Source organism: Peromyscus californicus, unplaced genomic scaffold, assembly GCF_007827085.1.
Source record: "Peromyscus californicus insignis strain IS unplaced genomic scaffold, ASM782708v3 Scaffold_7__1_contigs__length_154581171, whole genome shotgun sequence".
In the NCBI taxonomy this organism is placed as follows: Eukaryota; Metazoa; Chordata; class Mammalia; order Rodentia; family Cricetidae; genus Peromyscus; species Peromyscus californicus.
Window position 1 is genome coordinate 47,244,368 of NW_026294595.1, and position 24,334 is coordinate 47,268,701.

General features: G+C 46.2%; 1 protein-coding gene and 1 long non-coding RNA gene across 2 annotated transcripts in view; one reads left to right on the forward strand and one right to left on the reverse strand.

Annotated features, from left to right (window-relative positions):
* The window catches only part of Myo3b (myosin IIIB), a 352,122-nt gene that overhangs the window by 32,430 nt on the left and 295,358 nt on the right, over window positions 1-24,334 (forward strand). The window contains exon 6 of the mRNA XM_052723122.1: window positions 3,354-3,499. Coding sequence (XP_052579082.1) covers window positions 3,354-3,499 — 146 coding nt within the window. The remainder of the gene's footprint in view (window positions 1-3,353; window positions 3,500-24,334) is intronic.
* The window catches only part of LOC128100655 (uncharacterized), an 87,855-nt gene continuing 73,145 nt past the window's right edge, over window positions 9,625-24,334 (reverse strand). Inside the window, exon 11 of the long non-coding RNA XR_008214870.1 lies at window positions 9,625-9,639. This is a non-coding gene — a long non-coding RNA (uncharacterized LOC128100655). The remainder of the gene's footprint in view (window positions 9,640-24,334) is intronic.

Genomic DNA, 24,334 nt, shown 5'->3' on the forward strand with positions numbered 1-24,334 from the left:
AGTTGAGTGTCTTCCTGGAAGCTGCAGACGCCTAGTGTAAGACACTTCCCATCGTCTCCCTCAGCAGTCTCTCCCTAGTATCCTGAGATGTTAGAGCACATGTCCCTTACCAGACAAGTTAGTGCACACTGTCTGAGGACATTGATGATTGCCATGGCTTGCCACTTAACTATTAGAGGTCCGCTTTATGTTTCAACTGGCCCAGATTCTGCTTGGGGAGGGTAGAACTTATTTTTCTTTCTCTCAAAGACCCATCCCAGTGTCATGAATAATCTGGCAAAATGTCTGTCTAAAATTATGTTTGTCCCACACTTTCAAAATGTCCTTCCAGAGAGGTGCAGAGGAGCCTTCTCTGGGGCCTCTCATAATGCTCCAGGCTCTCAATGGATTGGGGCAAGGAGAGTGGGGTGTTTAGGGACATTGAAATCTCCTCTGGCTCGAGATTCAGAGCAATCCGAACTTTAGTTTGAACACATGACAGGATAGTCTGCGAGAAGACATTCTGTTCAGACAGAGGGGTGGTGTGGTACAGGTCCGTGGGAGAACGTTCTCCAGTTCAGAGACCAGGAGAGGGAGAGAGAGAGGGAGAGAATGCATCAGAGAAAGGGCTGAGGCTAAGGAGGGGACGTTTTCCTAACATTTTCCCAGTGACCTGCTGTGGAAGACAGTAGATACGTTAGTTTTCCATCGCTGCTATAGCAATATAAAGATCCAGGGGTGATGTTGTTCTGGCTCTTTTGGCTCTTTGTTCTTTGGGAGACCCGCCACCCAGCTTCCAAATAGATCACACATGGAGGCTTATTCTTAGTTACAAATGTCCAGCCTTAGCTTCACTTGTTTCTTGCCAGCTTTTCTTAACTTAAAATTATCCCATCTACCTTTTGCTTCTGGGGTTTTTCCTTGTCTTACTTCTGTGTATCTTACTTTCACTCTTACTGCATGGCTGGCTGTGTGGCTGGGTGGTTGGATAGCTGGGTGGCTGGGTGGCTGGCCCCCAGCATCCTTCTCTCCTTGTTCTCTGGCTCTTTCTTCTCTCCCTCCCAGATTTCTCCTTCTATTTATCCTCTCTGCCTGCCAGCCCCGCCTATCTTTTCTCCTGCCTTGCTATTGGCCGTCCATCTCTTTATTAGACCATCAGGTGTTTTAGACAGGCAAAGTAACACAGCTTCACAGAGTTAAACAAATGCAACATAAAAGAATGCAACACATCTTTGCATCATTAAACAAATGTTCCACAGCACAAAAAAATGTAACATGTCTTAAACTAATATTCTATAACACAGGGGCTCAGAGTAACATATTTTTAAAAATATACAGTTTGTATTATTTTATCTTTTGTTTGTTTTATTTTTATTTTATGTACATTGGTGTTCTGCCTGCTTGTGTGTCTGTGTGAGATCCACTGGAACTGGATGTTACAGACAGTTGTGAACTGCCATGTGGGTGCTGGGAATTGAACCTGGGGCCTCTGGCAGAGTAGCCAGTGCTCTTAACCGCTGAGCCATCTCTCCAGCCCCACAACATACACTCTTTATTGTGCTGATTTACTTTGTGCTAAATAGCCAAGGCAGGGCAATCTACAGAGAACAAAATTTTATTCCCTCACAGTTGTAATGTCTGAGAATATGAAGATAAAGGTGCCAGGGTTCCATGAGGGTCTCTGACTCTCTTCATATGGTGAAAAGTGAGGGAACCTTCCATTCTCATGGGCTTGTATTGTCACGAATCCATTCAAGAGGGTCAAGCTTCATGACTGAACATCTCCCCAAAGGTCACATTTCCAGACACTGTTGTACTGGGAATTACATTTCTAACATGTGACTGGGGAGGCAGGGCACATACAGACCATAGTACTTTTCTTATGACTGTCTAGGCCAGAGGTCCAGTAGGGAGTCTTGGCGGTCTTAGGGTTTAAAATCAATATCTCCTTTTGGAGACTTCCCTGACACCTGAGATTTGAAAGCTTCATTCAGTTCTGAGACCTGAACTTGGTTCCCCATCCTTTCCACCTCAGTAAATCCCAGTTCTCTGGTACATGCTCAGATCAAACGCTTCAGCGTTTTCCACAAGTCTTTTTTTCTTATAAGCTCGCTCACAATTCCAGTTGGTTCAACCTTCAGAATTACATTCAGAATCTGGTTATTTCCCACCCCTCACGGCTGGATGCTACATTAGCGCTATAACTGTGTGTCCTCTCCTTGATTCTGCCCTCAGCTCGCAGCCAGGGGATCTACTAAAGCGTAGGCCAGACCTCTCCCTTGTCTGCTCACAGGTAGTTGTCTCAATCAGAGTAAAAGCCAAGACAACCCGATGGCCTGAGGGGAGCAGCCTGGCCAGCCTGTGCTCACCAATGTGGTCCTGGGCCCTCTTGCTCCCACTCTGCTCCGGGAGGCAGAATCAAGGTCAATGGGGAGTCCTGGGTCCCTCTTCACGATCTGCATGGTCCTTTCTCCTATTCTCAGTGACAGTCATGAGTCTGTGTATGGAGCTTTTTCCTGTCAGACACAGAACACTGATAGAAAATGAATCCTCTGAGGGTTTGTGATCGCCAACCCGAGGACAAGCCTGCAGGCATTTCTGGTCGACTGCTGTTTCTACCCAGTTAAACCAGGAAATGCAGGGCACCTGCAAACAGTTGTCGAGGCCTGAGGAGGGCACAGATGTTGTTAGTAAAAGGGAAACCACAGAGCAGAGTGGATCTTACTTTTTGTTAATCATAGGGGTCCTCCAACATACCCCCTGCTCAGTGGGTTACACTCCCAAGGACTCTGCAGTAGCCATTCTTTAGAGCAGCTGCTCTTTAAGAATTTAGCAGCAGGTAGGTACGCGCAGTTTGCATAACAAAACAAGTCTTTTTTTTTTTTTTTTTTTTAAGAACAAAGCCGGCGGCAGTACGGCCCTACGTGGACAGAGTGGCCCCTTCCCCATACACTCCCTTGTGCTACTGTTGGTACCGAGAGGGTTCAATACATGGTTTTTGAATGGAACTAACACATTTTTAAAAGTTAACAAACCCTTCTGCAATCCTGTCCGTCATGTCTGTCACATGAGAATGGGAGAAAGGGACATGCAGAGGTATGCCTTGTGAATCTGAGACCAGCCTCAGCAACATAGCGAGACCCTGGTTCAAAAAGAAAGGAAAAAGAAAAAAGTTAGTAACCATATCAGATGATGAGTCAGTTACGTACAAACAAGGTCTAGAATACAAAGATTTTACTGCTACCATTCAGTATTAACACAGTCAATGGAACAGACAAGGGGGGCAGAATCCAAATGGCTTTTTTTTTTTTTTTTTTTTACGACGTTTGGGGTGACGGCGGGCTGATGCATTGTGTCTCGTTTTTGTCTGATAGGTCATTGCTTGTGAGCAGCAGTATGACTCGTCCTATGACGCTCGTTGTGACGTCTGGTCTTTGGGCATCACAGCCATTGAGCTAGGAGATGGAGACCCTCCCCTCTTTGAAATGCACCCTGTGAAGATGCTCTTTAAGATCCCAAGGTAGGACACCAGATGGCGCTCTTGACTCACCAGTGCTTCACGGAACCGGTCTTTGGAGGGGAAGCTGGTTGGTATGCAATTTCTCTCTAAATTTGAGAGAGCCTGATTGTGAAATATGTTTCCTTTTCAAAAAGAAGAGAAAGAACAACAGGGTTAGAGGGACACAAGGAGAGGATGTTTCTGCAAGATCGCACCCCTGAGAAATGACAGGAGCGTGGAAAAATTGTCAGTTTTCCAGCACTACATTCAACCCCCCACGCCCACCCCACGGTCATTTTTGTGTTTTGCACAAGAGAAACACAGATGCGATTTAAGACTCCATAGTCAGTCTAGACACTGATGTTTTCTTTTCAAGTATACTTCCTCCAATATTTGGGAAATTTGGGGCCTCTCAAAACACATATTATTGTATCCACTCAGCTCAGCAGTGACTTCTGTTTGAAAAGCATCATATTATCCATACACCTAACTTTACCCCTAACTTCTAACTCAGCGGGACAGTCCTCTCAGAGGAGTCTTTGAAGGTGATTTAGATGCAAGTATATTTTCTCCTCTCTATGTTCATTTGGGTCTCTACAAGGAGTATGGTTCTTCCACAGGAATTGAACTGATCTGTGTTAGGAAGGTCAAACAATGGGAAGCCCAGCCCAGCCTGGGTGCAGATTGATAGGTAATCTGTATTTTCCAAATGGCTGTTTCAAAGGAAGACTCTGGGCCATTGAACTGATGTAACAATACACGTGTTGACCTTTCCTTATCCACACAAAAAGCGCCGCTATCTGCAGCCTTTAGAAATTTCTGGAGATTGCAATTTGCATTACTGATTAGGTCTATTTATATGCAGATGGAGCTCTCCAGCGTTCATCATCATAATATTATCGCTTTATACCTAATCCAGATGTGAGCAAACCAACAACTAACATTCCCAAAACAGATTCTCACTCAGGTCAGGCTGGTCTTCTTGCCATTCCCAAAACACAAAAACAAGTGATGATGACCGGTGGAGCCGATGAGGCTTCTGGCTTTTTAATTAATAGTCTGGTGAGCATCCAAGGGGATGTAAGGATGCAGGAGCCAATAGCAGCACAGGGAGCAGTACCATGTCAGGAAATGAGAAACCGGGTCTGGAAGGATTTCTCTGTGCAGTTCGGTACGTTACAAGGGCTTGCTCACTGTAGCAACATCGTTTCCCAAATAGCAGCGTGTTTAGTGAAGAGATCATCTACTTGGGTACATGGATTCTTTTCTTTTTCTTTAAAGTATGCACTCGTGTACATACCAAAAGTTCAAAAATCACCCAAGCTGATAAATTCAAGTCAGCTAAGAAGGTGTGTGTATGTGTGTGTCAGTATGTACACAAGGGTCCATGCGTTTGATTCAATAGACTCTTCATCTCTGGTGACTGCTTTTAGCTAACTTCTGTGTCCACAGCCTCTGTTCTCTGATCATTCCTCTTCGAGCACCTCATTCCCCTCTAGCATCTTGGGAGAAGCCTTCAGATCTAGAGTGAAATGGCTAAACGCCCTCTCCCTACCTTGATGCAGAATGGCTCCGGGAACAAGGGCGGGCAGCCGGAAGAAGTTGGTCTCTACCCCAGTGTAGGCTGGGGCTGTTTCTCTCTCTGAGACTTCCTGCCCCTCTCTTTTTTTGTTTTTTTTCCTGTTCAGATGCTGGATCAGGTATTGTCAGATCTAGTTCTGCAGATTCTCAACACTGTTGTCTCAGCTCTAATGGGCTGGCTTGGCATGCTTAGGCAGGAGGAAGAAGAGAAAAGAACAAAATACAGCCTCTTTGCTTAAACTGGATAGCTGTTTTTTTCCTAAACCCTGGAAGAACTCTATGGCTTTGTATTCACCATGTTATTTAAGAATTTTCCTGTTAGAATTGCAGAATTCTCTTTGAAGGCTTATGGATTGACTAGGGCTGTGTGAACGTGCACACTCATTCTGAGTGCTAAAATGTATCATTTCCTCAGAAGAGCTCTTAGATGGAGAAGGAGGAAATTAAGCATTTACATTTAAAAAAATTCTTAAATTACATTTATTTATTTGTTTGTTTGTTTGTTTGTTTGTTGGGAAGGCATGGGAGAGTGTGTATGTTCGAAGTGGTTAAAGAATAACTTTCATCATTCACATCCTGGGGAGTGAACTCAGCTTGTCAATCTTGGTAGCAAGCATCTCTAGCCACCTCACCCAGTTCCCATTTACATATTTTAAAAATCCGGTTGAATTGTTGACTTTTTTCATGAGGGTAGGTCCCCCCTGCCCTTCCCTCCCTTTCCCTTCCCTGCAAATAGCATTGATGACAAAAATTCTTGACTCTGTTTGGCTTCAGTCCCCCCCCAACCCCCATTTGAATATATTTTCGGTGTACTGGAATTTTCTTCAATTGAACAATTATCCATTTCATGATACCCTGGGATCCAGAAAATGCATGGCTTCCTTCCTTGGATTTCCCTACTGGCCTCTTCCTTGCAATTACTTTATTCCTGGAAATAAACTGAGTAAAGGACCCAGTGGGGGAAGAAAAGCAAAGCTTGGCTGAGTCACAGAAGAAGTAACTTTCAGAAGTCATAAAGGACTTAGGAGTTAATGACCTTCTGGATACTGGTGCGAGCCTCAGATGTCAGCGATTACACAGATCCTGGCACGTCAGAACCATGCAGCAGGACCTGCCTGCATGTGCTTGATCTGCTCCCATGCAGCCCCCACCTGCCTTCTCCTCTCTCTCGACCTTCCCGTTACAAGATGACAAATAGCAATCGTGACCTGTCTTTGAAATACCGTGACTCACAGTTCTTCCCACGCTGCAAACACACAGAAATTATCTGCTGATTGGCACAGCATCCACTATTTGCTGAACCTGTCAGCATGTGTCATCTTGTCTAACGCCTTTGCTCCAAAAAATAGTCACCCCCTGACTGCTGGTGCTGTCTGCTGCTATTTTTTTTCCTGGAGTTAGAAGAGAGGAAGAGAATGAAACCATTTCTCTGAGCATCTGTGAATTCCGTTCTTACATGTCTCTTTCTTGAAGATGCTATTAAATTTCCAAGACTTAGAAGGAACACACACACACACACACACACACACACACACACACACACACACACACACACACACGATATGAATATATTTACATATGTAAAATACATATTTTCCTTTAGAGGGAATCTGTTTTATAGTTATAATTTCATGAATCAGTAGGGTTAAGAGAAATGTACAATTATGTTGGTCTCTTGGAAACTATGTTTCTTTCTTTAGCTCAGAGTCTTCAGTTAATGATCCCCTTTGTCCACTACGGATGGGTCCAGAAAGGCAAAATGGAGACCTGTGTGGGTTACCATGTGGGTTTACTGAACCAGCATTGAGAAGCACATTGTGCATTTTATTTACTCATGGCCCGATGAAGGACGGCTTTGCTCAGTGTCTCATGACTTCATGCTTCCACTTTATTCTCTGTAGAAAGAAGGAAAAAGAAAACAACCCCCTCACGAGTCCCAGTAGAAACTGTCCTGATCATTCCGATCTCTGGAGCTGGTGATTGCGTTCCCCAAAGAGAGCTTTTCCTGAAATGCACAGTCTCTTAAAAGAGGAGAACTTGTGACAATCTCTGTTCATGTTCCCATCACTAAAGCTAGGTGTTCCAGAACTGCCTGTCCCCAATCGACTGAGGGTGCCGGGGCTGCCACACTAGGTTACCAGAAATTCGATGGGTTTGAAAAATCAAAACTTATTTTCTCATAGTCATTCAGGCCACAAGGCCAAGGAGCACAGTCAGCAGAGCCGTGCTCCCTCTAGAGCTTCCTGAGAAGGGTTTCTGGTGGCTTTTGGAGGACCTGGGGCCCATCTTCTCCTTCACAGCCCTCTGCCCTGTGTCTTCTTCTCCATCTCTTCCAGGGACATGGGGTCCCAATTCAATAAGAACACATCTCCAGGGCAACAGCTATGCTGCCCTTGTCATAGCTGCAGAGACCCTGATTCCAAATGAGGTCATGGTCTCAAGTCACAATTCAACCCAGTACATTAACCAGCTTTTCTGGTCACTGAATTCCCTGTGAAACTCATTGAGAGGCAAAAATTCCAAACATTGAGCTAATGGGTGAGAAGAAGCGAATATGAGTGACAAATGACGAGGAACTTGCAGCTGAGACTGCGTGGCGGGCCTAGCATTCTGTGTTTCACCACCTTGCCTGTGAGCCCCACGGTGACCCTGGGAGGTGGGTGATGACCTTTTCTGGGTCAGGTGACTGAAAAGCCCACAGAGATTTTGCAGCGGGTCCCTGGACTGCACATAGGGAGGAAAAATGATGTGAACATGAGGAGCCCGACTCTAAAGCTCACATATTTTGCTAGCATACTGAAATGTTAACACCTCCCTGGTCTCACATCAGGCAGTGATGGCACCAGGGTGCACAGAGACAGATAGGGCACAGGTCCAGTGTTTAAGAGGCTTAAGCGTAGCTTCCCAGCCCCATTCCAGATTTTAAGATGGTGTGAGCAACCTAAAAGTCGGAAATCGCATCAGCACCAGTGATTGTGCCGGTCAAGGAACTGAGGACTAGACAGAGCGTCATCATAGGTGCACACAGGACATCTCGAAGGACTCACCAATTTCTGACCCCTCACCCAGAAACCCATCCCCTCTTCAAGCTCCGCTTCAAGCAACTGCCTTTTATTTCCTAATTTAGAGCACTTAAATACTTGAACTGAAAATCTGTAGAACATGTTATATAAGAGCAGAGAGAGGCTTCAGAACAGCATCTCTGTATCCAGAAGTTTCTGTCCATGGCGCACTCATAGCAAACCAGTATATGCCCGGCCAGGGCTATTTCTGGAGCAGGCAGCATGGTCCCTCTTGCCACCCTGCTTTGTTTTTCCTGTTATTTCTTCAGTCAGAAAGCCTGCTCTGAGTGCTGGGGAAAATCAAAGCCTGTTTCTGGCATCCTGAGCTGGAATGCATTTTCTCACGAAAACAGTACTTTTAAGCATCTATTGAGGAAGAAGCCATACAATAACGGGCACTCTCTATTTCGGGTGTGTTATTAGATTTTTGTGGCTAAATAAAGTTTGACAGCCAGGCTGAGGACTTAGTCTCCGCTAGAACATTATGCTTATGGGGGGGGGGGGGCGCGATATTCTCTACCTTCCAAGCTGCTATTACAGAAAGGCTTTAGAGCTCAGCCCACTGGGAACTTAGCAATGTCTACATCCGCTGCCTTTCGGCATCTTTAACTTTATTCTTGCAAAATCAGTTGGATGAGGTGCAGAAATGGACGTATCTGGGTTTGGCTTTGAGGAGTGCCTGTTTCTTCTGCCCCTCACCCATTCACTGGTAAAAGTGAAACATAGAGTCTGGGTAGAAAGAATAAAAGGAAGGAAGATCAGACATTGAGAATCCAGTGTCTGGGTCTTCTGGATTGTCCGAATACTGTGGGTGGTGGGCTTTAGGTGAGCAAGTTACCCTTGGAATCAGTTGTGAGACTATCTGAAGATTTTCCTCAGGGACTTGGGGCCTACAATTGACTCCTGTCTCAAAAGAGAGTCCTGAGGCTGGCTTTTCATTTTGCTAAAGGACTTTATAAAGTCCTTTAGATTCTGACTTTCTAAACTCACAAATCAGATCATTCTGATATGGGACACAGTGGTCCTCACCCACTGCATGGCTGTGAGAGGATGCAGAGGCAGTGGTCCTCACCCACTGCACAGCTGTGAGAGGATGCAGAGGCAGTGGTCCTCACCCACTGCACGGCTGTGAGAGGATGCAGAGGCAGTGGTCCTCACCCACTGCACAGCTGTGAGAGGATGCAGAGGCAGTGGTCCTCACCCACTGCACGGCTGTGAGAGGATGCAGAGGCAGTGGTCCTCACCCACTGCACGGCTGTGAGAGGATGCAGAGGCAGTGGTCCTCACCCACTGCACGGCTGTGAGAGGATGCAGAGGCAGTGGTCCTCACCCACTGCATGGCTGTGAGAGGATGCAGAGGCAGTGGTCCTCACCCACTGCATGGCTGTGAGAGGATGCAGAGGCAGTGGTCCTCACCCACTGCACGGCTGTGAGAGGATACAGAGGCAGTGGGGATCCCTGCGTCACCAGTAATCGCCTTACTATTACAGAATCATCACAAGACATTTTCTCTTAAGGCTGTAAAATACAAAGCAAAGAAATTAAAACTAAACACTTCTTGAAATGTAATGAGTAGGGGGTAGTGGGTGTTTAATGGCACAGTGAGGATGGGTTTGCCCCGGAGAGTTTTGGTTTCTCTTCAGTAGCCCAAGTCACTTCATTATTGGCCCTTCAAGCAATGAACCTTCACAATCCGAACTTCACTCATGAAGCAAGAAGTACCGAGAGAATTAGCATCATTTAGCATTTATAAACTACCTAATGGCAGAAAGTTTTTATATACTCCAATAGAAAACAATTATCCTTTATGAATCTTTCTTTTGGATGATATTTCACATTCCATTTTTAGTTAGCATCCTTCAGGATGCCTTGGGTGCATGCCCCTCTTCTGCCTCTGGAATATCCCCGGTACCCAGGACTTAACACTCCATTTCCTTGGGAACCCAGTGGCTGGAGGGCCCTGGCAGGCATGCCCCGAAAGACTTCCACCCTATGAAACAGTTTCCAAATTCTATTCTAATTTGAACTGAGCAGCTGGGACCATTAGTTCCTGTGGAGGTACAGCTTGCTGCTCCTCTGAGTCCTGGCAGGCAGGGAGAATGCAGTTTCACCACATTTCTTTTGGGGATCAGATGGCAGAGCCCGAGCATGTCTTCAGGGACTACCAGTCCCCACCCAGGCTGAGCAAGAAGCTTACCCTGGGAAAAAGGAGAGGCCAGAGCTGCAGAGCATTGACGTACAGTGTTATCTGTGTTTTCTCCCTCATTAACCCTGCCTTCATTATGTTGGCACCATTCACTTAGGCTAAATCGGACTTAGCTCCTAAATGATGGAGATGAGCAAAGAGGATCAGCAAGGAAACAGAGCTCAAAATAGTACTAAAGGGACCACGAACCCCAGCTTCTTTTCAACTTCAGAAAAAGCAGGGACTCATGGGAAGGAATAGTTGCAAATGCCTTCATGGATTGACGTAGTGGCAGGATGGGCAAGGCAGAGATAAAGAGTGACGAACTGGTCACCTGGAGGATCTTCACAGCAGAAGCTGTCCATTTACAGAGAGTTCTAGAGTCAGATAAAGCCTATTAGGAAGACAATACTGCTTGTATCAGTTTTCTAGGGCTGTGTAACAAACACCCCCTAATTAGTTGCTCGAAACAACAGTAATGTGTTTCTTAGGAATCTGTGGTTCTTTCAGGGGTTCTACAGATCACGGCTAGACTTCCTCATAGATCTGGAATCTGCTGGGGGTTGGGCTGGAGCTGGCTAGTCTAGGATGCCTGTGGGTATAATGACTTAGCTGTATTCTGTGTGGTTTCTCATCCTCTAGAAGGCTACTCTGGGTTGTTTTCACATTGGTGACAGGATTCTGAGCCAAGATTCAGGAAAGGGTAGAAAAATGGTACAATTTCATAATTAATTTATTGCTGTGCTCCACAGCTAGTCTGTCCCAGCAGCTCCACTGTCTTCCAGCTGGGTGAATTTGACCAAGTTTCTTCACGTCTCATGGTCCAGCTTCCTCCCCTGTCAAGTGGGGATAGAAATAGTACCAGCCTCATAGAGTCGTGAAGAGTATAAGAGTGTGAAGTGCTTGGAATGATACACGGTAAATGTTCTTTCAGTTTGTGCTGGGTGTTACTAAAGCAAAGATCTCAAGGGAATACTCACCCTGAAAGGAATTTTCTTTCATGGTAGCTGAGGAATTGAAAGCTCTCACTCATGGAGCGCCACCCATGAGATCAATCATTTGAAAGTTCAGCTAATTGATTGATGATTACATTAGGAATTAAGAGAGAATGGAGGCAGATCCTTAATAAATTTTACTTCTTACATAGCACTTCAGTATCAAGGTCTTTGCTATTGATATCCACCATCACTATCCCTTTGGAGTTAACAGACACACTGTTGGAGACAGGCCAGCCCCTGTCCCTATGCCCACACTTGGATACCGTGGCAGGAGCTACCCATCAGGAAGCAGGTGTGGTCTAGGACCCAACTTCCACTATGTCTCCTCTGAAAGGAAATGCTGTCATCTTTAGAAGGGGCTTGCTTGTCAAGTGTACAGCGACCTTATGTTTAATTGATGAGTTATACCTTCTGCTTTGGCTGCCTTTCCTGACCCTTGGAAGGTTCAGCTTACCCCAGGATTCTAGAATTATTTTTTTGCATCCTCAGGGTAAGGGGACAGTATCAGAAGTCCCAGATCCAAGGTCAAAGACTCAAAACTGAGTCATTTTGTACCCATTGTTTTTTTCTCCCAGAGGGAATTATTTCTCTCTCCCTTAGCCTGGAAGGTCAAAAACATTGGGAAGAGCAAGCAGAAACCCAAACTGGGTAAGAGGGCTGTGAGGACAGCCTGGTTGTTCCTGATGAGTTCAGGTTTCTTGACTGGGAAGAAGGATAGCTGGGCACGGGAGAACACACAGATGAAGCCGCTGCCCACTGTCAGGGGTCTTAGAGGAGCACAGGAGAACAGGACCAGGGATAGAGGGGTGTTCACAGAGAAGTGTGCCCCTGGTCTTCTCAACAAGGAAGAAGGCAGAGGCTTCAAACTACCATCTGGTAAGCGGACCTCATACTCAGCTAGTGAGTAAGATCCCCGCTCCCCCACCCCCATGAATAGTTTGTGAATTCTAAAAAGAAAAACTGGTGTTCACTAAGACTAACATGGGTTAGCATGAGCAAGCCTCATCAAACTCATGTCCCCATCTGGTGTGACTGTAGGACTGGTATGAATGAGAAGTGTTCTTGATCTAATGTGTCTGAGTTTTGGCCTCAGGGAAACTCTACTGTGATATCTTTGTGGCCAAATGGGAAAAACACGGGCTAAAGGCAGGTGGCAGTGGTGACTTCTCACTCGTACTGAGAAATACTGGTAATGATGTCAGCATACTGGATAGAGCATGACGTGGAGGCCTGGGGAGGACTTTATTGGTGGTCTTGCCTGCTGAACCATTTGCAAATGTCTCATCGGTTGGAGGACATTGGTGGCCTGTCCGACGCTCTTAAAGGAGGGGTAGTTGGTATGTCATTTGACAGGTGGGAATTCTAAAGATCTTAGTTGTCTATCCTCACGTGGGCTGTCCTAGCCAACTGGAATGGTGTTTCATTCTGGGTCACCACGCTCCCACTGCCACATGGGAGACAAACTCCAACAGAGCTCCAGCAGATTTCCCACTGGAATCCAGATACCTGGGGCTGGTTCTATTCCTGCCTTGCCGCCATTCCATGGTCACCACTCCAAGGGGCAAAACCAGGCACCATTCATGAGCAAGAATTTTGTGCCCTGAGACAGAGGGGCCTGCACAAACAATTTTCTTCAGTGACCTTGATATAACTTGCAAGTGCTCACTAGAGAAGAATGCCAGGAGCCACCAACTGCAGGATAGGACCGTTCACTGCAATGGCGAGCCACCCAGAACAGGATCCTCAGTCATGTGAGCTTTAAAAAACACCACTGCCTGGGCATCACTCCCAGAAAATTAAATTTAATTGTTCTGGGGTCAAGTGCAGCATCATATAAATATATAATTGATTTTACCAATATATTTATAATCATATATTATATTTTAATATTCCCCAGACAATTCTAAAGTATAAATCATTACCTCCAACTACTATTAGACCACTGTTGGTATTTTTTTTTTTTTTTGGTTTTTTGAGACAGGGTTTCTCTGTGTAGCTTTGCACCTTTCCTGGAACTCGCTTTGGAGACCAGGCTGGCCTCGAACTCACAGAGATCTGCCTGCCTCTGCCTCCCGAGTGCTGGGATTAAAGGCGTGCGCCACCACCGCCCAGCCACTGTTAGTATTTTAAAGCCAGGGTCTACCCTGCAAATACTTGTGCCTGCTTTTCCCATGCCCACCCTACACTGCAAACTGAGAAAAGAGAGGTGGGGAATGTTCAGTGGCTTGAGTTGGCATTGTGCAAGTAGAAAAAGAGTTCTAGTGAATTGTCAGTGGTGATGGCTATGGACTTAACTGGGGTACATAACCCCAAACTAGATAGGTTGAAGTTCTAGCCTCCTGTACTTTAGAATGTGAACTTATTTGGAAATAAGCTCTTGATAGAAGTAATTAAGCTGGAATGAGGTGATTAGGCTGAGCTCTTACTCAATGGGACTTGTGTCCTTATGCAAAGGGGTTGATTTGGATGTGGTCATGGACACATGCAGAAAGAAGAAGGTCACTCTGAAGCCAAGGAACACAGGCCATCAGAAGCTGGAAGAAGCACAGGAAGGCGTTTTTCTCGAAGGCTTCAGGAGGCGAATGGCTTTGCGGATACTTGACTTTGGGCTTCTGGCCTCCTCCAGATCAGTGAGACATGTTTCTGTTTTTTCTAAGCCATTGTATTTTTTACTGCTTAGTTATGGCAGCTGTAGAGAGCAAAACCCATAATTCTGGAAAAGTCTGTGACCTGAAAAGACTCAGAACCTCTGCTATGGATGCCGAGGAGGAAGCTAGACGTTGGGAGGGAGGAGTTGATTATTCTCATGCATTTTGACTCCTGGTACCAACCCCCAGGCTAGGAAAAGAGAACATCGGGGACTAGCTGTTCCCCTGCAGCTCGGCTTGGTGCTGAGCCTGCCTTGGTGGCCCGTGTGATCTGGCAGAGTCCTCCACTTCCGGTCACTTCAGTGTCTTTGCTTTGCTGACAGAGCATGGGCCTGGGTCCTCTCGGTTCTACCTTTTGCTTCCTTCCTTCCAAAGTTTGGAAATTAGCACTTCAGTGTCTATTGAAAAAGAAAAGAAAAAAAATACCCAACTGGAACTAAATACATCTCTCAGCAGAGAAATAGCTCATTGGCTTGGTAATCCTATGTTCTCTAACTGGAAAGGAATTTTTTTTAAAAAAATCAATGTTCTGGCAAAAAAATTGCAAGTAAGGAAAGATTGACCCCAGGGGAATAAAGTTTGCCAAATGAGTTTGGCAAAATGCAAGCATTTCCTAATTAAAACTCTATAGTTCTCCAAGAGTATGTGTGTGAATGGTGACCTACTTACAAATGGACTGTAAACTGGTGCCAGGACTAATTTATTCAATCATTTGATAAGTATTTGTTGGGCGTTTACTATGGTCATGATACTACTGTATCTGGCACACAGTGAGCAACGCAAAGTCCTTGCTCTCCTGGAGCTTAAATTCTAGAGGAGGAGAGAAACAATCAGCACATACACAAGTCTATGATGATATGGTAAGTGTTGATAAGTGCCTGTTGTGGTTCAGATACGAATGCCCCCCCCCCAAGGCTCGTGTGTTGAAGGCTAGATTCCACAGATGGAGGTACTATGAGGAGAAGGGATTGCTCGCATCAGACCAAAGGGCTTTGACTTCACCAACGGGCTTGAAGTCGGGGCCTGGTTGGAGGAAGCAGGTGACTAGGGGCAAGCCTTTGAGGGAGATCTTTTCTTTACTCTGCCACATGCGTCTGCTGTGAGGGTCTGCCTCACTACAGGCCTGCAAGCAATGGCGCTAGGAAGCCATGGACTGTGACACCTCTGGTCATGTGAGCCAAAATAAATCTTTCCTTGGTTAAGTTGCTTTTCTTGGGGGTTTGTTGTGGTGATGAAAAGTCTGACTAATAGCATGCCTGTCTGCAGGACAGAAAGTAGGCAAGGGAAGCAGAGAGTGACTGATGGGGTGGAGTTTGTTACAGTATAATTTAATGTAGTATAAGCTGAGGGACCGCTTCTCTCACAAGGCAAAGAGAAAAGTCTCGATAGAGGGAAAGAACAAGCCAGGGAAAGGAAGTACAAAGACCCTGAGGTAAGAGCACAGTGGCACAGTTGAGGATAGCAAAGAGGCCATAGCAGGAAGTGCCCAGGAGCATGGCGGGAGACGGCACCAAACAGAGAGCTGGGGACAAGTTGTTGCAGAATGACCTCATGCATTTGGATTTTTTTTCTGGGAGTGAAATGGGAAGCCACTGTGCTTTTGACAGAAAAGCGGCACAAAGTGACTCCTGTGGAAATAGATGGAGATGTCTCGTGGAGAACAGCAAGTTAGGAAGGGGGCCTGGAGAGAGTGATACAGAGACGTGGCAAGAGACTCTTCATGATGGGGAGGGAAGAACAGCTTGAGGAATGGAGAGGGCGAGATAGAATCATGGCTGTAATTTGAAGGTGGGGCTGATGACTCTATTGCTTACAGTTGAGTAGCCAGACAATAGGAACGCCCAGTGAGGTGGTTGTGGGCAGAGAGGAGTGGTAGCAGGATACAGCGGGCGTCCATCTCAGCCATGGAGGTGAAGATCTGTCGGCTACATGGAAACGCTGAGTAGGCAGCTGACACAGGAGTCTAGAGTTCAGTGAGGCATCTAGACTGGAGACCCAAATGTGGGAGAATATAGACGGCACTTAGTATCACAGCTGCAGGACTCCCGGGGCTTGCTCCCAAGGCTAGAGGTGAGAAAACCAGGAATGGAGTTGGGAGAAAGAGTGACCACTGAGGTGAGGCAAGGACTAAAAGATATGCTATTCTAAAAGTCAAGGAAGCCAGGAGCAGGGAGAACCCAGTGCGTCTGAACCAAGTAAGATGAAGACGATCTAGTCTGTGGATCCGATAAAGGTGATTGTTGGAGAATGTCTCCTAGAGCCATTCAATGCCTCTGGTTCTAACGTGCTCTTAAACCAGCGTTTCTGGCTCATTGGTTTTCTCCAGCTTGTGACAGCTAGACTGGTGCTCTACATGGTGACGCGTCCTGTTCATCCTCGTCTGTCAGGCAGGGGTGGGGTTTGGGGGTGGGCTGGATGACCCTGGTACAGTGAGAAGAGGTCTTAGGTTCTGTGTTAATGTCATAAATAGCCCATCTAGAGGGGACTGCAGACCTCTAGGATCATGACATGTCTCATCCATAAATCATAAGTTGATGGAAAGCCACTAAAAGCTATGTTCAATCCTACGTCATTCCTCATAGGTATTTTTTGGTGACAATGGGGTCTAACAGTGGACGGTGGAGGAAGGACTAGCTGGGATTAAGGATGTGTTACCATGCAGGAGTCTCTTAAAGTTTTTAACCATGGGGATATATTTATATGTGGTTTGTGTAAAGAAGAATTACACAAAAAAGTGAACAAGCACACGCATTTTGCTCAGCCTTGAGTCCATCTGTTCAGTAGTTGCAAGTGAGTCAGAGCTAGTCTGGTGAATACTGGTGTTGCTAGAGTTTTCCTGCCTGGCCCACAGTCAGGATAAATCTCTGTCACCCGCCAGTCCCACAACCGCTCAGACCCGACCAAGTAAACACAGAGACTTATATTGGTTACAAACTGTATGGCCGTGGCAGGCTTCTTGCTAACTGTTCTTACAGCTTAAATTAATCCATTTCCATTAATCTATACCTTGCCACATGGCTTGTGGCTTACTGGCATCTTCCCATGCTGTTTCTCATCATGGCGGCTGGCAGTGTCTCTCTCCTCAGCCTTTCACTTCCCAGCTCTATTCTCCTCCTTGTCCCGCCTATACTTCCTGCCTGGCCATGGGCCAATCAGTGATTTATTTATTGACCAATCAGCAACACATTTGACATACAGACCATCCCACAGCACTTCCCCTTTTCTTTTCTTAAAAAGGAAGGTTTTAACCTTTACACATCTCCAAAGTCAGCTTGGTATATTTGGGAATTTGGGCGTAGCTTCTCTTACTACTTCCTGCTGGAGGGGGGCGCTGTATCTTCTGGGGAAACAAAGAAAATTTTAGGATCATGGAGTAGTCCGTGAGGCTGTATCGTCTAAGCCAGTTGCCTTGAAACCATTCTGGATGTTGGATCATCTGGGCCATGGTGTCATCGGAGACCTTTCAGGGGGTCTTGGCTGGTCAAACCTGATGTATCTTAATCTGGAACAAATCCATAGCCTCTGGCTTTCTGTGGAAACAAAAGCAGAGCCTCCTTTCCAAAGCAACATATCCTTATATCCAAATTTTGAAGTCAAGGTACCTTTAAAATATACATTTTGGCATAACTCAACAGCTTTTACAATCAAATGTTTTTCTGCAGTTAAAAATCCCAAAGACAACACAAGCCAGATTCTCTGTGTAATATTCATCTTCACGTGGCTTATTTTTTGTATTAATTTTACTGTCTCTTTAAAGACTTTATTTTTTAAAACTATGTATTTGTTTCTATAACTGTATATATCACCTTTTTTGTCTCTTTCAAGCCTACATATATTTTACACACATTTTAAATTATTACATCTGAATCTGTCTTATTGTGAATCTATTGCCTTAAACTGCAGCAGCTGTGGCTGCTGGCTCCGCCCACCTCAGCTTCCCAACATGGCGGTAGTACGTTTTCTGCCAGCTCTGGGAGCTATCGTGGGTCTATGCTTTTATCCAAGCAGCGTGTAGCCCAGAAACCTCTTTTTTTTTTTTTTTTTTTTTTGTACTAGCAAAGGCTAAATCCACCACACAGCTTAATGTGCCACTTGCAGAGGCCTCATTCACGCCATACTGCAGATCGAGCGTGCACAACAGGAACTCGCCAGTAGCTCAAATAGGCAGCTGCTGCTCATCTGAGAGAGACAATTAGGAAGCTGTTTTTAGCTCCATTTTAGAATCTTTTTTTTCAGTTTTTAGGTGGAAACTCTTGCCACCACGTTGGACGCCATTTGTAGCTTGAGTTTTCCTGCCTGGCCCACAGTCAGGATAAATCTCTGTCACCCGCCAGTCCCACAACCGCTCAGACCCGACCAAGTAAACACAGAGACTTATATTGGTTACAAACTGTATGGCCGTGGCAGGCTTCTTGCTAACTGTTCTTACAGCTTAAATTAATCCATTTCCATTAATCTATACCTTGCCACATGGCTTGTGGCTTACCGGCATCTTCCCATGCTGTTTCTCATCATGGCGGCTGGCAGTGTCTCTCTCCTCAGCCTTTCACTTCCCAGCTCTATTCTCCTCCTTGTCCCGCCTATACTTCCTGCCTGGCCATGGGCCAATCAGTGATTTAGTTATTGACCAATCAGCAACACATTTGACATACAGACCATCCCACAGCATACTGGTAGTGACGAGAAACAGAATGATAGAATTCAGAGTTTTTACTTGGAAATCTGCTCATCTGTCAAACCTGGAGCCCATAGTGAGCTTAAGTATGACACACAGTTCCAACTCCTGTCCTTGACGCCCTGCCGCACGGATGAGTCACATCAAAGGACACCCTTTGCTGTTTCCTCTAGCTACTGCAGGGTAGTGGAAGAGTGATCTAGGATAGGACTCAGAGACCCCACATGAGAAAAGGATTTGTGGCCCCAGGAAACAGGAGCATTCACCATGAAGCTACACCTCCCAGGTAGCCATTGAGTTAACCTAGACCTTTGGTAAGTACTGTAGTTACATTTCTCTTGCTGTACTAGGTACCATGCACGGCCAAGACATCTTATGGAAGAAAGAGTTTATTGGGGGTGGATTTCCAGTTTCAGAGGGTTAGAGTCCATGGTCATCATGTTGGGGAGCATGGCAGCAGGCAGGCAGGCAAGGTGCTGCAGCAGAACTGGAAATGATTAGGCTTTTGAAACCTCAAAGCCGACCCCCAGGGACACACCTCTTCCAACAAGGCCACACCTCCTCATCCTTTCCAAACAGTTCCCTCAACTGGGGACCAAGCATTCAAATCTGTGAGCCTAGGGGGGCCATTCTCCTTCAAACCACCACAGGAAGTTCTGTTGCTTTGTTCTGCTCACTGGCCTTCCTTTAGCTTTGTAAAGGTGAATTCGTAAATGTGAGGGAAGAGAAAGAAAAGAACTTACACAGAGTATTATCTCAGCTAATTCTTAGACCCAGAAAAGCAATACTATACCCATTTCCCAGACAGGGAGACCAAAGCCACAGAGAGCTACAAGTCAGCAGCGCCACAGTCCTGACTAGGCATTTCCTTCTCCTGGCCAGGCATTGCCTTCTCCTGGCCAGGCATTTCCTTCTCCTGGCCAGGCTCTGTCTTCTCTGGTTGTATTACTAACAGTTCAGAAATAAGAATGGCTCCATCCACCTTCCTTCTGGTATTGCTTCTATGACTGTAAATGGGCTGAGGGAATGGGTGGGGCTCAGGCAATGCAAAGGTGGTAAATATGTTTGAGTGCTAAGGCCTCTAATTGGAAAGTGGCATAATCTTAAAATAAATGTTATTACTTTGTTTCTCAACAATGCACACATTTCCTTTCGACAAAATGGAATCGTATAGGTAGGCCATAAATCTCTTGAATAGGGCCCTCGGGTGCCTACCGGTACAGATAAATCAAACTGGGAGGATGGTGAACCATGAAATGATTCCGTTAGCATGTCATCTGTCTAGAATATATTTTCAAATCTCCAGCAGAAGGGTCCAAACCATGGAGGGAGGCGGCCTAACAGAGTTAGTGCCTCTCCACAGACCCTTCTAACCTCCTCCATCTGCTGCCTGTGTCTAAGAGTGGCGCCCTGCTGGGGGACAGACCACATCTGAAGAGTCTAACAGGTGACAGAGAGAATGTCCTTAAGCATACTATCCTAAAACACAATACATCATTTCTACTTGTCTAGTCTTCCAAAGGAATTTAACAATTTCTAATAGTCATAATGAGAATTAAAATCACCAATTTTTTCCTTTGTGCCCAATGAGATTTAGAAACTTTATTCAAATGGCTTTGTCTTCAAGTTGCTTTGAATGTACTCTTAGAATGTGAGGTAGGTGGGACCTTAGTGACTTAGCAGCCTGTGTGTCCATCTTCAATACAGAGCAACGTGAAAATAGCTTTCTGTGTCTGGAAACCGTGCAGGTGGCAGCTGCCTGGACTGGTAGTTTTGTTTCCTACATTTATCTCTTGTCCCAGGTATGTATGACGTCACTGTTTCTAAGTGAAGGCAGAAGAGAAACTTCATTTGGGGCTTACCCAGTAGTTCACGGGCTGTTCCAGCGGCTTCCAGAGGTTGGCCTCTGCACCAAGAGAGTCTGCACCACTTGAATCTAGGCTAACAGTCAAGTGTGTCAGCCTAGTCCAGCCGCACACTGCTGTAATCCCAGCACTGGGAGGCAGAGGCGGGAGGATAAAGAATATTAGGCTAACCTGGGCTACCTAGTGAGCTCCAGACCAACCTGGGCTATGGTGTGAGACCCTGACTCAACCAACCAACAAAACCAAACAAACGCAACTCAAAGAACAACAACAAAAGAAATGAAAACCCTACTGATGTGCTGAACCAGAACTCTGGGAGCAGGACCCAGTGTTCTGGGCTCTAACAAGCCCTGTGGGCATCTTCTTCCATCGTGATTGAGACAACTGTGCAGTGCAGTCCACATCAGTCCCAACTGCATCATCAGTGTCCCCCACAACTCTCCCTCAAGAGACAACCTCCCCCATCCATTCTCCATCAGTCTCGGTCTCCTTAATGAAGCTCCAACTTCATCTTATCTCCAGTAGAACATTGGGATGTGCCAGGAGGCCCACGTTCCCCCTGCATTCATCCACAGAGTAGGCTGGCAGAGGGGATGCAGTGGACCACTGTACTGATGGACATAGGTGGGGACCAGTAGGGGAAAGGGTAGTAAGCAAATGGCCCACTTCTCTTTCTTTTGTTATAAATGGGGGTGGTGTGGTGCATACAGGTTCCTTTTGAGATCCACTGTACTCGCCACCTGAGATGTGAGATTGGGAGGGCCAGGACTGAAAACTGGCCCCTTTTTGAAGGCCTGGAGGCTGCTTGGAGCCGCGTCAAATGGGACCCTCTAAAGTATGGCCCATCGTGCTCAAGAACCATGCAAGTGAGTTAAAAGCCTCAGCTGATAACTAAGAGTTACTGAGCCAGAAACAACCCTTCTGCGTGTTTCTTTTAGGAACTAGAAGCAAAGATGGCGTCTGAGAACTCTGGAACTCAGATCCCTGCTGTACTTTATCCTAGCAAGTGAAGTGTCTTAGTTAGGGTTTCTATTGCTGCGACAAAACATTATTCAGAGGAAAGTGTTTATGTAGCTTACACTTCCACACTGCTGTTCATCACTGAAGGAAGTCAGGCCAGGATCTCAAACAAGGCAAGATCCTGGCGGCAGGAGCTGATGCAGAGGACATGGAGGGGTGCTGCTTACTGGCTTGCTTCCCATGGCTTGCTCAGCCTGCTTTTTTATAGAACCCAGGACCTCAAGCCCAGGATGGCACCACCCACCATGGGCTGGGCCCTCCTCCATTGATCGCTAAATGAGAAAATGCCTTACAGCTGGATCTCAACGGAGGCTCCTTCCTCTCTGATGACTCCAACTTGTGTCAAGTTGACATAAAACTAGGCAGCACAGGAAGCATCCTCTTTCCTCAAATCCCACGATGACCCATGGTTGTCTGTAGGAGGAAACCCAGATATCTTTCTATAGCCTCTAGGCCATCGCACTCCACATGTATTCTTTGATTCTGCCTTGTCCTTGAGTCTCCAGCCATATCAAATAAGCCCCCTACACAAGACACATCTGCTTGGTTCTTCCAGTATACAATGTCTCCTCAGCCTGGGATGTATACCTCTTCTTGCTGTCAACTACTACACCTCTCACATCCCCCCTGGAACCCTGCTACTGTTGCCTTGGTGACTATCCTTCAAAACCCAATTCCTAGGCCACCTCCTCTGTGAAATCAATCCCTGAAACAGGATAAAACACTTGGTTTCACAATCCTTTTTGCAACAATTGTCTTGCCCACTGACCCCAATTTTCCAGGCCTGCTTTAAAGGGGAAGGGCAGGGTGGGTTAGGGATGGGAGTGGCAGCTGGGGAGAGCACAGATCTTGGTGCTAAGCCAATCCGAATGCTTCCTTTGGAGATTTTTGAACTGAGTCAAACTGTCAGCCAATGTGAGCTGAGAAGCCTGACCTGGGTGGTCATATGAGATGTCAGTCACGATGGATAAGTAGAGAAAGGAGGAGAGAGGCTGGATGGTGAGGGAGGGAGGGAGGGGAAGAGGGAGGGTAGGTTGACTTTAGCAACCAGTGAGACAGTAATGATCAGGGACATACCCCTGCTTCCCTGGCTGTCTCTTACTCCCCTCAACCTGGTTTACTTGAGGCCTCCTTGAATGTAATTTTGTCTTATATCTCAGAGTTCATAAGTAAAATGCTTTAAAAACCGTTTTTTGGCAGTCCCGGGAATTGAACCTATGGTCTCATGTGTGCTAGGCAGGGCTGTGCCATTGATCTTCATCCCCAGCTTGTGTTTTATTTTCTATTTTATTGTTTCATGAAGTTGCCCAGGATGGTTTTGAACTCACTCCATAGCCCTGAGAGTCTCTGAATTTAAAATTTGCCTGCCTCAGTCTCCCAAACAACTGGACTCACAGGCCTGGGCTACTAGACCCTGTTCAATAAAACTCCTTTACTTTGGCTATTTGAAGCAGGTTTCTTTTCAACATAACCAGGAGAGCATTGCCCAGCATAGCCCAGCATAGCCCTTGGGGCTTTTTGAGGGAAGACACAGACACCTGGTATCCTCAGTTGGGTCAGTAGGCACTCAGGTGATTAGCAGACACAAAGGGTGATGTCACTACAACAACCAGAATTACTCTGTAGAATCAAAACCTGAAAGGCAAACTGAGTGGTACATGGTAATCCCTGTACTGTGGGTGGGGTGGGGACTTGGTACATGGGTAGTCCCTGTACTGGGGGTGGGGTGGGGACTTGGTGCACATGGTAATCCCTGTACTGGGGTGGGGTGGGGACATGGTGTACATGGGTAATCCCTGTACTGGGGTGGGGTGGGGACATGGTGTACATGGGTAATCCCTGTACTAGGGGTGGGGTGGGGACTTGGTGTACATGGTAATCCCTGTACTGGGGTGGGGTGGGGGCTTGGTACATGGTAATCCCTGTACTGGGGGTGGGGTGGGGGCTTGGTGTACATGGTAATCCCTGTACTGGGGGTGGGGTGGGGGCTTGGTACATGGTAATCCCTGTACTAGGAGAAGGGGGTGGGGGCTGAAGCAACAGGGTTAAAGTTCGAGGCCAGCCTGGCTATGTAGTATGTTCAAAGCCAGTTCGGGTTATGTTGCAAGACCCTATCTAAAAACAAACAAAAAGCCAAATTATCTCCGAAAGGTGTGTGTGCCTGGGAGGTGACTGCAGTGAGGCAGGGGAGTGACTGAAAGTGATGGGTGTGTTCTAGGTCTTGATTCTGATGCAGTCACATGACTGAATGTGTTTGTCAAAATTCACGGAACTCTATATCTAAAAAGGGTTTAAAAAGGTGATTTTGACTGTTTTAAATTATGACTCAATAAACTTACCTCAAAAAAGAAATCAATTAACAAGAAAACAGAGTAAAATAGGATTTTTCTTTATGGTGTTGTCTTAGTCAGGTTTCTATTGCTGTGATAAATGCCATGACTGAATTCAGCCTGGGGAGGAAAGGGTTTATTTGGCTCACATATCCTGATCATAGCCGGTCCTTGAGGGAAGTCAGGGCAGGAACTCAAGCAGGGCAGGAACCTGGAGGCAGAACTGAAGCAGAGACCATGGAGGAGTGCTGCTCACTGGCTTACTCCTCACGGCTTGCTCCATTTGCTTTTTTATATACCCCAAGACCATCTGCCCAGGTGTGGAACCGCCCACTGTGGGCTGAGCCTTCCCACATCAATCATTAATCATGAAAATGCCCCACAGACTTGTCCACAGGCCAATCTGATCAGGCATTTTTCTGGTGCTATGGAGACTTAAGCAAGGCCTAGATCTAGGAAAAGAGAAGGGAAGCCCAAATATGGCAGCATGTG